This window comes from Canis lupus, chromosome 8, assembly GCF_048164855.1.
Source record: "Canis lupus baileyi chromosome 8, mCanLup2.hap1, whole genome shotgun sequence".
NCBI lineage: Eukaryota > Metazoa > Chordata > Mammalia > Carnivora > Canidae > Canis > Canis lupus.
Window position 1 is genome coordinate 46,215,656 of NC_132845.1, and position 13,069 is coordinate 46,228,724.

At 61.4% G+C, this 13,069-nt stretch overlaps 1 protein-coding gene across 1 annotated transcript in view; it reads right to left on the reverse strand.

Moving 5' to 3' along the window:
• LOC140638442 (uncharacterized) overlaps positions 1-13,069 on the reverse strand; it is a 143,636-nt gene that overhangs the window by 12,349 nt on the left and 118,218 nt on the right. Inside the window, exons 51-61 of the mRNA XM_072835805.1 lie at positions 11,652-11,765; positions 11,425-11,553; positions 10,585-10,746; positions 8,543-8,707; positions 5,978-6,146; positions 5,366-5,550; positions 5,089-5,181; positions 4,707-4,911; positions 3,547-3,650; positions 3,331-3,491; positions 554-738 (exon numbers count right to left, since the gene is read on the reverse strand). Coding sequence (XP_072691906.1) covers positions 554-738; positions 3,331-3,491; positions 3,547-3,650; positions 4,707-4,911; positions 5,089-5,181; positions 5,366-5,550; positions 5,978-6,146; positions 8,543-8,707; positions 10,585-10,746; positions 11,425-11,553; positions 11,652-11,765 — 1,672 coding nt within the window. The remainder of the gene's footprint in view (positions 1-553; positions 739-3,330; positions 3,492-3,546; positions 3,651-4,706; positions 4,912-5,088; positions 5,182-5,365; positions 5,551-5,977; positions 6,147-8,542; positions 8,708-10,584; positions 10,747-11,424; positions 11,554-11,651; positions 11,766-13,069) is intronic.

Sequence of the window (13,069 nt, forward strand, 5' to 3'; positions counted from 1 at the left end):
GATGTGCCCCAGCATCGAGGATTTTAGCTCACAAACTGCCTGTGCCTGGCACCCAAAGGAGTGAGCCCGGTTGCCACCTCCACTTGACAGAAGGGAAACCGAGTCCCAGAGAGGTGGGAAGACTCGCCCAGGCCACACTGGGGCCTGAGCTAGATGCCAGCTCCCCAGGGGCCCCAAGCCTCCAGAGCTGCATCCGGTCCTGGCACAGCCGGTGGTGGCCGGCCCGGCCAGACCAAGAGTCTGGACTCAATTAGTGGCCTTCCGGCCCCAACTGGAGGTCTGCCTTCTGCGGCTCCAGCCCAGTCCAGGGGGAGGGAGTTGGCCCCGAGCCGCTTGGCGCACTTCTGTGCGGGGCCCCACGCTCAGGCTTGCCTCTTCTGGATGAAAGCCCGGATCGGCAGCCTGGCCCTAGTCCAGTATTGACCTTGGGAAGTCCACTAAGCTCTGGGCCGGGCCGTACCATGCTGGGGCTCCGAGTGTCGCCCAGGGCCTGTCCCTCTGCCCCGTCCCACAGGACAGGGGCCTTCCTGGGAGGAGGTGGCCTGGGACTCACAGTCATGGGGGCTCTCCAGCAGGAGACGCTGCAGCCGGTAGTACTCGGCCAGCACGCGGGTCCCGTACAGCTCGCGGAGGGGCCGCAGCAGCTTCTCCTCCACCAGGTGGCCGGTCACCCGGGCCATGGCCAGGGGCTCGTCCCCCGCAGGCAGCAGCGGCAGTGTCACCGTCACAGAGCAGTTTCTGGAGGAAACGAGGGGAGGAGTTGGAGACCCTGGCCTGTGTTTGCTCCAGGAAGGAGGAGGAGGACAGTGCGGGCTGGCGGGGGAGGCTTGGGGCAGACGCAACTGTCCCCTTGGCAGGACACTGATGCCTGAGCCCCTGCCTGGGCTGGGAACGGACGTGCTGCCCCCAGGGCCTGGGCTCAGCTGGGGCACCTCTGTGTGGACCCCAAGGGCTGGGCAGGCCCACGGGGGCGCTCCTTGAGGAGGGGTGGAGAGCCAAAAGGGCCTGGGGAATCCCACAGGCGAGGGAGGACCCTGTCTCAGGGTGGAAAACGGGGAGGAGGTCAGGTTGACTGTGTGGGGTCTGAAGGAGCCGAGAGGTCTCAGCACACATCGGGGTTGGAGGTGGACGAGGAATACGTCCTGCCCTGGACTGTGGGTGGAGGCTGGTGCAGGGGCCCGGGTGGGAGGGCATTTACCTTCCCCCAGGAGGCCTGGGAAGCTGTCGCAAAGGCCTGCCTGCTACCTGCATCCCTTGTGACCCTTGGGCAGGAGCATCACCCGAGGCGCAGAGCCCTGAGCCAGGGTTGCCCAAGTCGGGGCTAGATTCAAGCACAAGCACTGCCCTGGGCCGGATGCTCTGTGAGGCTGCTGGCCGTGGCCACTGCCCCTTCTAAGCACCCCCGGGCTGACGGGGCCCCTGCCTGTGAGAGGGATGCATCACGTGCCCGAGCCCCCAGGGCTGTCACTGAGGCTGGCTCTGCAGCTCCCTCCAGACCAGTCGCCTCTCTGACAACAGCCAGACTGTGTACAGCCCAGGCCTCAGAATATCAACTGCCTTCTAGCCACTTTAATGGGGTACCCTCATGGCTTCTCAAACTCAGCATATCTGGACTGACACTCTGACCGTCCCCACTCCTGCCACAGAGACTGAATAAAGACCCCCAAAGACCTCCAAGTACCCGGGACCTAGGACTACAATGACTTATATGGCCAAGAGCACTTTGCAGGTGGGACTAAATGAAGGATTTTGAGATGGGCTATCCAGGTGAGCCCATGTAATCAGAAAAGGGAGGGAGGAGGGTCACTCAGACAAGATGTAGGGCAGAGGCTGCAGGGGAGGTGATGCTAGGGCATCGGCTTTGAAGGTGGAGGAAGGGTTCTCAGAACCAAGGAGTGCAGGTGCCCCTAGATGGTGGAAAAGGTAAAGGGGGTGGGTTCTGCCCCCGAGCTTCCCCAGGAACCAGCCCTGCCCACACGGTGACTGCAGTCCCCCAAAACTGAATTCAGACTTCGGACCTCCAGAACCACACCAGAAGAAATCTGTGTTGTTTTAAGCCACTAAATGTGTGGGTGAGTTGCTACAGCAGCAATGGGAGACTAATGAAGCCCTGATCTGCTTTGCCACCAGTCATCCATCCTTGCTCCACAAATGGACCATTTGCAAGGCCCAGAAACCTTGGCACCATCTGTTCCACCACCTAATCTGATCCATAGTAGATCCACAGGCTTGACCTTATACCACGTCTGGAATCTGAACATCTCGCAGCCCCTCCACGGCTCCCACCACTCAGCTGAGCCCCCCACCCCCACCCGTCTCGTCTGGACAGCCACACAGAGGACCACTCTTTACTGAGCCCCACACTTCTGTCCACACTACTCTGCTGCTCTGATCTGGAGTCTCAACACCAGGGCCAGAGGGATCTTTTTAAATAGGACACAGATCATGTCTTTCCTCAGCTCAAAAACTTTCTGTGGGTTCCCATCTCAGAGTAGAAGCCACCATCCTCACAAAGGCCCTAGGCCACCTGAATTCCTATCACCTCTCGGGCTCTTGCACCCTCCATTTCAGCCCCACTGGCTTCTTTGATACTCCTCCAGCAGGCTAGGTGCATGCTCACCCCTGGGCCTTTGCACCGGCTGTGCCTTCTGCCTGGAACTCTTCCCATGATGTCCACTCGGCTCCCTCCCCTGGCTCCTTCCAGCCCTTGTTCAAATGCTACCTTCTTGCAGAAGCAGACCACGGCTGCACCCTTCAAAAGGTGCCCTCACCCGACTTGTCCTGTTTCTCTCCAGCATTAGCCACCTGACATACCAAATCAGAGGCTAGGAAACTACAGCCCATGGGCCAGAGCCAGCCTGTATCCTGTTTTTGCATGGCTTGCAAGCTAAGAGGGGCTCTTCTGTTTTTAAAGGATTATTTAAAACAAAAACAAAAGTGAAGACGACATGAGAGCCCATCTGGCCTACAGAGCCTGAAAACTTTACCCTTAGGCCCTCAGGACGAAAGGTTTGCTGAGCCCTGACGTAGATAACCTAGCTGTACCTGTTCAGTGCCCACCTCCCGCCGTGGACTGTGACCATCATGAGGACAGGGACCCGTCTCGCTCACTGCTGTATATACAGCGCTGCCTAAAACAGTTCCTGCTCAGAGAACATGTTCAGAAAATACCCATGGAATGAAGAATAAGCCTATTTCCTCATCTGTGAAGATGGGGGCTGAAAATGCCCCCCAGGCAGGGTCATCCTAAGGGATGAGTGAGACCTAAGGGTGTTTTAGCCCAGGGCATGGCTGGGGCAGGGAGGCAGGGAAGGACGGACCCCCAGGTACCTGGCTGAGAAGCTGTACAGAGCCAGCAACGGCTTGCAGAGCCTCCTCAGGGCCCGTGACAAAGTGGCTTCGGCCCAGGACAGCATCTGGCGGGCGGCCTGCAGGGGAGGCGGGCGGCGAGAGCCATCAGGGTCCGCCTGGCCGGGCAGGGCCGCGTCCCACTCCTGCGCCCCACCTCACCAGCTCCAGGGCTGCCCCGATGGGCCTGGGCCGCACGGCCCGCAACAGCTGCACGGCCTCCTGCGCCCGTTCCTGCCACAGCTCATCCAGGGGCCGCAGTGTCACCTCCAGGTAGGCATCCTTCAGCGTGGCCAGGGGCCCTGCAACAGGTGGCCGCCCCTCACTGTGAGGCACCCCCAGGGGTTCGGACAGCAGGCAAGATGTCCCGGCCTGCATCCCAGACCTGGGCAGGGAGGCCAGTCCCCCGGACAACCCAGGCCTCCAGGAAACAGCTGGTTCCAGGGCACCAGGGAGTGCAGGGAAGAGCCAGCCTCGCAGGCCCGAGACCACCACCCCCCCCCAACGGCCTGTTCACAGCCCCGGGGAGCCCGGGCTTCAGGAGGGCTGCCTCCACTCCCGGAACCAAGGGCCTCGCTCTGCCCAAACTGCACAGAAGGTGGTTGATGCTCAACACCCTCCTTTTCTTTCTGCGAGTCTGGAATGGTGGTGTGTGCCAGGGGAGGCGTCCTGCACGACCAGCCCCCAAAGGAAACCCTAACGCGCTTCCCTGGCAGACCAGCATGCCATCACCACGCTGGAGGAATTGAGGGCGACCCGGGTGACCTCCCAGAGAGAAGCCTCTGGAAGCTTGTGCCTGGTGCTCGTCCCTACCTTGGGCCTCGGCCCCTGCGCCTCTGCCCTTTGCTGATCTTGCTCTGTGTGCTTTCGCTGTAACAGATCCTAGCTGTGAGCGTGAAAATATTCTGAGAACTGAACCCTAGTGAGCCACGGAACCTGGGGGTGGCCGTGGGGATTTGGACACAGAGACAGAAGCGGGGTGGGAGATGAGGGCTGGCTGTCGGCCCCGGTGCTCCTGTGGAGTGGCCAGAGCTTCCCAGCATCACTGACAGGATGCTCGGGGCCGCGGCTACTTAGCAACCAGGACAGAAGCCTTAACCACACAGCCACCCTGGGGCTGATCGCAGACCCAGAGATGGGCTCTGGAATCTTCCAGCTGTGGGCCTAATAGAAACAAAGCTGTAAGCCCAAAAGAAATCAGGCGGGGACTGGAAAAAAATTGAGCAGCAGTTCCCAATGAAATAAGGCAGTGGACATAAGGGATATTAGCTTAGAGACCCAGAGGAATGGAGGCAGCAGAGGCCATGTAGGCTGCAGGCCTGAGGGCTCTGGGGTCGGGCCTTCTCTCCTGCACTCACGTTCCAGCTCATTCCGCAGCTGCTCCAGCCCGGCCTGCAGCCTCTCCAGGTAGAGCGGCAAGTGGTGTGTCAGCGCCCACCTGGCCTGGCTCTGGCCCCACAGCGAGGCTGCCGCCCGGCCACTCGCCAGCACAGCGTCCAGTCCCGCGTGGGATAGCTGCAGGATGGGGCCCACCACACTGTCCAGGGTGCCCGCCGGCTGCACCTGGGCAGGGAAATCGAGGCAGGATCAGTGTGAGGGTCTGGGGCACCCAGCATTCCAGAAGGTCCTCACACCTGCTGAGTGGGGGGCACAGGCCAGGCGGGGGGTTCTGGGGGTGCATCTCCACACACAGCCTCCCACTCTCCAAGTGTGTCCCCAAGACCCCGACGCACTACCCACCAGGCGCCGGAACCTCTCCACGTAGGCATCCAAGCCTCGGACCTTCTTCTCCAGCTGGGCTCGCACCTGGGCCCCAATGGCTGTGATTCTGGACTGCGGGCACAGAGGGGCAGGCTGGGGTGGCTGGGAGGTTGCCGGTGACGGGTGCCCCAGGATGTGTGTGCAGGCTATGGGGCTGCTGCTGGTTTCCTGGGCACTGTGGGACCCAAAGGGCTTGCAGTACACCCCACCCCCAGCCCCCAGAGAAAGCAGCACCCCCCGGCCCGGGCTGTCTCACCTCCACGCGGCCCAGCAGGGGTTCCTGGCAGCCTTGCGCCGCCAGGCGGAGGCTCTGGTTGGCAGCCTGCAGGGTCAGGCGTCCCAGGGATGGCCCGGGCCGCCCGCCGTCTTGCAGCAGGGCCTCCGCCTCAGCCGTCCGCCTGTGGGCACACGCCCGCAGCACGACACTCTCCTCTCGGCTCCCTGGAGCCAGGAAGGGTCCTGCTGTTGTTCCCAGGACTGGCCCCGCTGCCGCCCGGATGCCCACTCCGCCTCCTGCCACACCTTCTGGAGCTTTCCCCACCCACGGGGCCTACTAGTGTTTGTAGGCCTGGAAGTGCAACCACCCCCATCAATGTCCCGGCCACCCCCTTCCCCGGAGGCCTGGTCTCCTGGTCCCCCAGTCCCTACTCACCTCCCACTGGCATGGCTGTGCCCTTCTATCAGCCTCTCCCGCCATCACAGCCCACACAGGAGGCCACAGGGGGCTCTCTGTCACCTCCAAGCCAGGGTGCCACGAAATCCTAATGGGGTTCCTTGACTCCTGAACTCTCAGCACCCCAATCTCTGTCCTGCCTGGGGCCAGGTTGGGCTCTGCCCCAGCCGTCTGAGTGTACTCACTGCCTCTCACCTTCCTCGTGGCCCGCAGAGGCCTGGAGGCAGCCCTGGGCCCGCAACACCGACAGCCGCACTTTCTCATCCCCGTCGCCCACATGTCCCTCTAGCTGGACCAGAAACCGAGAAGCTGAGGTAGAGACGCGGCCCCGCAGGCCAAGGCGCTGAGCCTTGGGGCTGAGGATCTGCAAACAGGAGGGCAGAGAGCAGAGTGAGGCCCGGGGAGCGGAAAGGCAGTGCCCACCCCCACCCCATATCTCCAGGGACACGGGACCCCCACGTCCATCCTCCCACAAGGTTCACTGTCCCTGCCAACTGCAGAAAGTACCTATTAAATCCACATCTGGAGGCCTAATAAGCCAGTGGTACCCGCCCCCCATGTGCCTTAAAAATCACCGATGCCAGGCCTCACCCCAGAGACGCTGCCTTCACTGATCCTGGTGGCCCCCGACCTTGGCATTTTTTGCCATTCCAGGTGCCCAGGCGTTTCTACCTGCAGGCCGTGTTTTCTGTAATTTCCTGAGAACCACGCAAACGTCTCAGCACGTACAAGGAGATGGGGGTAGCGTGTGGCACAAATGCGGTCACTGGGCAGCTTACCCCGACCCTTGCAGACACCTACCCTGGCAGGAGGGGGACTCAGGACAGGTGGGTTCTGAATGGGCAGGGGAGGTCCAGGAAAGGTCACAGAGGCCCTCACAGAAGGAACCCTGGAGGACACCCTGCAGGTGGAGGCCCATTGTGGGGACGGGAGCCACCCTCTGGTCTAGGCTCAGCTGCCCTGTGTTCCAGCCCAGGTGCTGCTGCTAACAAGCCCTACAACCCTGAATAAGTGCGTTGCCCTGTCCGTGCCTCAGTTTCCAATTCTGTAAAATGATGCAGCACGGCGGCCTTCAAAACTCAGCAGGGATCAGAATTGCTCTGCGTACGTGTGTACGGGAGGCGTCTTACAGGTTGAACTGTGTTCCTCAAAAAGGTGTGGGAGTTCGAACCCTGGTGCCCGTGGAATGTGGGGCTGCTTGGAAATAGGGGGTCTGCGGGTGTGATCCAGTTAAGGAGTGGTTGTAGTGGATTCAGGTGGGCACGAGATCCCCCGGCCGATGTCCTGGAGAGACAGCCACGTGAAGAGGCAAAGGTTGGGACCACGTGGCCATCAGCCAAGGAGCGCCAAGGATTGCTGGGGCCACCAGAAGCAGGCAGAGGCCAGGAGGGACGCTCCCCTGGAGCTTCTCCTGGGAGCGCGGGCCTTGCGGACACCTTGGTTTTAGACTTCTAGCCTACATGACCATGCAAGAAAAAATCATGTGTTCCATCACCGAGCTGGGGGTCATGTGTTCGGCAGCCTGAGGAATCGAATCCACGGGGCCCACTATGCATGCACGTTCTAGAGAACCTGTCCTTGAGGTTTCCAGGTGGGCAGGGTGGAGCCCAGAAAGCCTTATGAAATTTCACAGTGCACGACGTGAGCTCTGGTGGGGGCGTCTGCAGACCATACTTGGGGTCTCTGTCCCCAAAGGCCACTTGCTGAGCTCCACCTGAGTCGCTGTCACTGGTGAGGGCCTGCTGGCAGGTGAGTGCCTGGCCTCCAGAACCTGTTTCTCTGCTCCACAGGGGCCTCTGCATTGTCAGGAGGACCAAACGAGGCCGGGAAGGGCCTCTACCCACCACATGGACCCTCCCACGGGGCAAGTGGCTCACTCCTAGGCCTTCAGTCCTGGCAGGCAGGCCTTGGGGCGCTGGGATTACAGACACGGGAGCAGCTAAGGGCCTGGCTGGCAAGCGGGGGAACCGAGCAGTCACCCTGGACAACCTTGGAAAGCAAAGCTCTTTAGAAACAGCCACGCTATGGCGCTGGGAAACAGAGGCCAAGTGAGCTCCGGATGCAGGAAAGCCATCCCCGCCCAGCGCCGGCTGCCGGAAGGAACACGCACCTCACGAGCACCCACTGTGTGCGTGCCCTGCGCAAAAGGACTCTGCAAAGGAGGTGGGATTTGCTCCCGTGGCCCAGAGGAGACAACGGAGGACAGAAGAAGGAAAGTCACAAACTCAGGCTCCCCCGGTCAGGGTGACACAGGAGTGCGCAGGTGGTAACCGCGATGGGGCACCCACTGTGTGCCTGCGCTAAGCGGGCAGAGGGAGGGGGTGCCCGGACCCCCATTCTCATCAGGCACTGCTCTAAGTGACCCACACAGATCCACATAGTTAACCCTTGCGGTGGGAGTCCCATGGGAGGTGGGGTAGGTGCGATCATCACTCTCCATAGCAGGAGGTCAGCGGTGGAGCGGGTTGTCAGGAAGAGGCTAGGGGTGGGTTCAAACCCAGACAGTCCAGTCACTGCCTCTTTGGTAGGGCAAGGGCCAGAGGCTGAGGAGCTGCTTTGTCTCAGGGCTGGGGACAGGCCAGAGGGTCTCACCCCCCCATGGAGCTCGGGTCCCCCACCAGGGTGCCAGCCCGCGGTTCTGACCATGGCCACTAGGTGGCAGGGCCATGCAGGCGGTGGTGGCCTGGCCCGGGAGCAGGGCCCGGGAGCATCCTCCTGGGGGGTAGGGTGGCGGGGTACAGCCCTGACCTGACCACCCACCTCCAGCTCCCCGGAGAAGTCTGGTGTCCGAGGCTTGCTGTGGTTGCGGAGCGTCAGGCTGAGCTGCAGGCCATGGTCTGGGTCCGGGGCGAGGCCCAGCTGGCAGTGGGAATGCAGCAGGAGCCCCCTGTGGCCCAGGGTGTGCTCCCCGGAGACTGAGAGAGCCTGGAACGAGAAGGTGGGTGTTAGCGGTCACAGTCACGGAGGCTCAGGGGCAGTAGCTTCTCCTCCCCACCAAGCCCGGCCTGATCCAGACCACTAGGGCTGTCGCAATAGCCTCTTGGGTCTCCCATCCCCCAGGTCAGCCCCAGCCCCAGCCCATAGGCCCTCCTCTAGTTGGTAACCAGATTGACCTTTAAAAATGCGAATCAGACATTATCCCTGTGCTCAAAAACTCTCTGCCTTCCACCGTACTGAGAAGAAAAGCTGCCTTGGCACGGCCCACTGGTCAGTATTATCTTCTTAACCTTACCTCCTTGCTCTCTAAAGGCTGCCCTATGTTCCTTAAATACCCTAAGCATGTTCTGCCACAGGGCCTTTGCACTGGCTATTCCCTCTGCAGAGCTTGGCCCTGTCAGTGAGGCCCCCTTGCAACCCCCTGTCTCCTCTCCCTGCTTCATTCCTTCACGGCATGGATCATGCCTGAGTACATATCATGCATCTTGTTTAACTCTTTCCACGCCCTGGAATGTGAGCTCCAGGGGGTGGGGTACCCCGACTGCCCTTGTTCCTGCACCTAAGTACAGGGTCTTGCATAAGTAAAAACCACAAATGCTTTCTGAACAAATGGATGAATGGGGTTGGCAAACTGCCTCAAGAGCCAAAGAACACTGCTTATTGTTGTAAATAAATATGTATTGGAGCAGGGCCACACCCATTTGTTTACAGAGATCCTATGACAGCCAAGCTGAGTAATTGTAACAAAGACCATATGGCTTGAAAAGCTAAAATGTTTGCTATCTGATCCTTTACAGAAAAACTCTTACCCTGGGATGGATGGATGGGCGGATGGACAGGAGGGTGGGTGTGTAGGTGGGTGGTTGGGTGTGTGGATGGATGGATGAATAGATGGACAGGAGGGTAGGGAGTAGATGGATAGATGGATGGATGAGTAGGTGGGTGAGTGGGTAGCTGGGTAGGTGAGTGAATGGACGGACAGGAGGGTAAGAAGTAGGTGGTTGAATGGATGGGGGGATGGATGGGGGTGGGAAGGTGGGTGAGTAGGTGGGTGTGTAGGTGATTAGGTGGGTGGATGGATGGTGGGTAGATGGATGGATAGGAGGGTGGGGAGTGGGTGGATGGATGGATGGATGGACGGATGGACGGATGGACGGGAGGGTGGATGAGTAGGTGGGTAGGTGGGTGTGTGAGTGGGTGGCTGTATAGGTGAGTACGTGGGTGAATGGATGGATGGACAGGTGGATGGATGGGAGGGTAGGGAGTAGATGGATTGATGGATGGTTGAGTAGGTGGGTGATGGGTAGCTGGGTAGGTGAGTGAATGGATGGACAGGAGGGTAAGGAGTAGGCAGTTGGATGGAGGGTGCGTAGGTGAGTAGGTGGGTAGATGGTGATAGATGGATGGATGGGAGGGTGGGGAGTAGGTGGATGGATAGGAGGGTGTGGAGTAGGTAGGTGGATGGATGGATGGATGGACGGATGGATGGATGGACAGATGGATGGGAGGGCAGGTAGGTAGGAGGAAGGACCAATGAACCAGCTAACAGACCCAGGAAGAGTGTTCCCCTCTAACAACGATGAGGCTGAGTACCTTCAATCCACGTGTGAAGCACTCTTCCAGCGTCACACGCCGCCCATGCCATGTCACCCTACACGCGGGAGCCCTACTGCCTGTCCTGTCCCTCAGGTGGAGCACTGGAAGTTGAGAGTACTGACCTGCCCCGCCTGCGGTCACCCAGCCGGCAAATGGCAGAGCGGTGATGGTGGCACCCGGCTAACTCGCCCCCACCCCTGCACTCCGTGGGTGCTCTCCTCACCCCCCACCTCGGGGACCCCTGGGCCCCTTCCTCAGGACGCACTCACCCTGGGCAGGTCGCAGAGCCCCAGCTGCAGGGAATGGCGCAGCCAGTGGGTGTAGTCGGTGTCCACTTCTCCCCGGAAGCTGTGTGTGGTGCAGGAGGTGGTGAAGATGTGCTCTAGCACGGCCTCGGCGTGGATCCTGTCTGGCTGGGACGGCCAATGCCTCTGCAATGAGAGGGCGCCGTGAGGCGGGGGCTCATCCCCTAGGGGGACAGTGGCCAGGGCCAGCCACAAGAGTGGGTGCTGCAGGTCCTGCCATCAGAGCCCTGGCCGGGCGCAGCAGCCATTCCTACCCTGGGCAGGACGTCTGTTGGGAGCACCGAGGGGGCTGAGCCTAAGGGGTCCCAGAACCCAGGGTGCCGGGCCCCAGAAGGAACAAGGCCTGCTGTCAGGACCAGCTGTCCTCGTGTCTCCATGGTCCGGTCCCTGTCCCAGGCTCTGTCTGCAGAGCAGTGCTCGGCCCCAGCAGCAGCCCCAGGTGGGGAGCGATGCCCGGAAGACCCTGACCTTGACACCTCCAAGAACCTGAGCCCCCCCACACACACACATCCTCCCTGGCGTCACCAGCCCCTTCCCTCGTCTGCTCCCTGTGCTCACCTCGCGCCGGGCGCCTTGCTCTCCTCATCTCCCAGAGCTGTCCCTACACCCCAGTCAGGGAAGGAGGATCCCCCCCGTTTTACAGCAGAGAACAGCACGGCTCACGGTGGAGAAATGAGTTGCTCACGATCCTACAGCCCAGCTAGCGCTTGCCCGGGACCCCATGGCCTCCGAGCCCGGCACTTTCCACGACAGGTGGGGCCGCCCCAGGGTTACCTGCCTGGGACCCGGCTCTCCAGGCCTCACCTCGTAGGTCAGGTTGTGCCGCACCCTGCGTCGGTCCCAGGACAGGTCGAGCTGCTCGCTGAACACGGCCGGGGTATGTGTTAAGGCCCCACAGGCCTTGAGGGCACTCAGGCCCCATGTTTCCTGGAGCTGACGGGAGGATGGCGTGTGGGGCTCGGGGAGCCAGCACAGGGGCCCGGATTTAGGGAAAGGCCCCCACTTGGCTGGCCAGTGCAGCCGGCACATACCTGTCCCGGGGAGGCGGCCAGGCAGCCGTCCCAGGTGCTGCTGCGCTGCGAGGACCTGTCGGTCCAGGTCAGGTGCAAGGTCACCGGCTGCCCTCCATCCCAGGCCAGCTGGACCTGCGTGGAGATGGGGGGCGGTGGAGGGGAGGGGCAGAGGAGAGGCCCGTCTGTGCTGCGGGTGGGGGACAAGAGGAGCGGGGTGGGAAGGGCTGGTGGGAGGGGTAGGGGGGTAGCCCACCATCGTAGGGGACCCTGGCCTTAGGGTGCTCAGAGCCACACCCACACCAGGAGCCTGCATGGGTCCAGATGCAAGGCTCCTCCTTCTGGATCCCGATCCCCAGCCCAAAGGAAATAGGAGCCCCCCACCTCGGGGCCTCTGGGGCCGCTCTGGACTGAACTGTGGGCCCTGCCTGCCCGCCCCTCACCCCTCCGCTCAACCCCAGAGTGCTGGTCCTAGGCCGCAGGGCGGATGGCAGGTGATTGGGTGTGGAGGAGGTCATGGGGCGGCCTCCAGATGGGATTGGTGCCCGTGAGAAGGTACCCCAGAGAGCTCTCTCCCTGGCATTGGGGGGATGCGGAGAAAACCGTGAGCCAGCACGAGAGCACTCCCCAGAACCTGAGCAGGCGGGCTCTTTAGTCTCAGGCTTCTAGCTTCTAGAAGTGGGAGAAATACGTTTTTCTGTTTTAAGCAACAGAAGCCACCCAGCCTAGGGGGGTGATTTTTTAAGATTTATTTATTTGGGAGAGGACGAGAGTGAAGCCCCCACAGAAGCAGGGGTGGGGAGGGGCAGAGGGAGAGGGAGAGGCCCCACGGAGCAGGGAGCATGACGCGGGACTCGATCCCAGGACCCTGAGGCCACGACCTGAGCTGAAGGCAGACGCTTAACTGACTGAGCCACGCGGCGCCCCCACCTGTGGTGTTCTGCGGCAGCAGCTGGAGCCCACTAAGCCCCCGGCTGATGTCCCCTCCCTGGCTCCTGCCCCCCCCACCCTGTTCCTAGCTGCCTCGGGCTCTTCCTGAAGCTCCCCAGCACATCCCCACCTCAGGGCCTTGCACTGGCTGTTCCTTCCCCCCCACCCCCAAATGCTATTCCTCCAGCGTGTCACAAGGCGTCCCCCTGTCATCTGTGGGGTTCTCACGATTCTCACGGTTACTTCCCCCAGGAGGCCCCTCCTGGACCCCCCCCCCCCCAATCTGGTTAGTCTCTGTCTCCACCTCCTCCCTGCTTTCTTCACAGGGCTTATCACAACTCTTCTTTCCCTTCAATCGTGGCTTGAATTTTAGACAGGGTCTGCCTGCCTGCCTGGCCCGGCGCATCTGCCGTCGACGCGCACTGGCCTGCTGTCCTCCACTCCGCAGCTGAGAAAACCGAGGCTCGGAGAGGGTCCCGGGGCTGCCCGAGGACCCCCGGCGAGCTGAG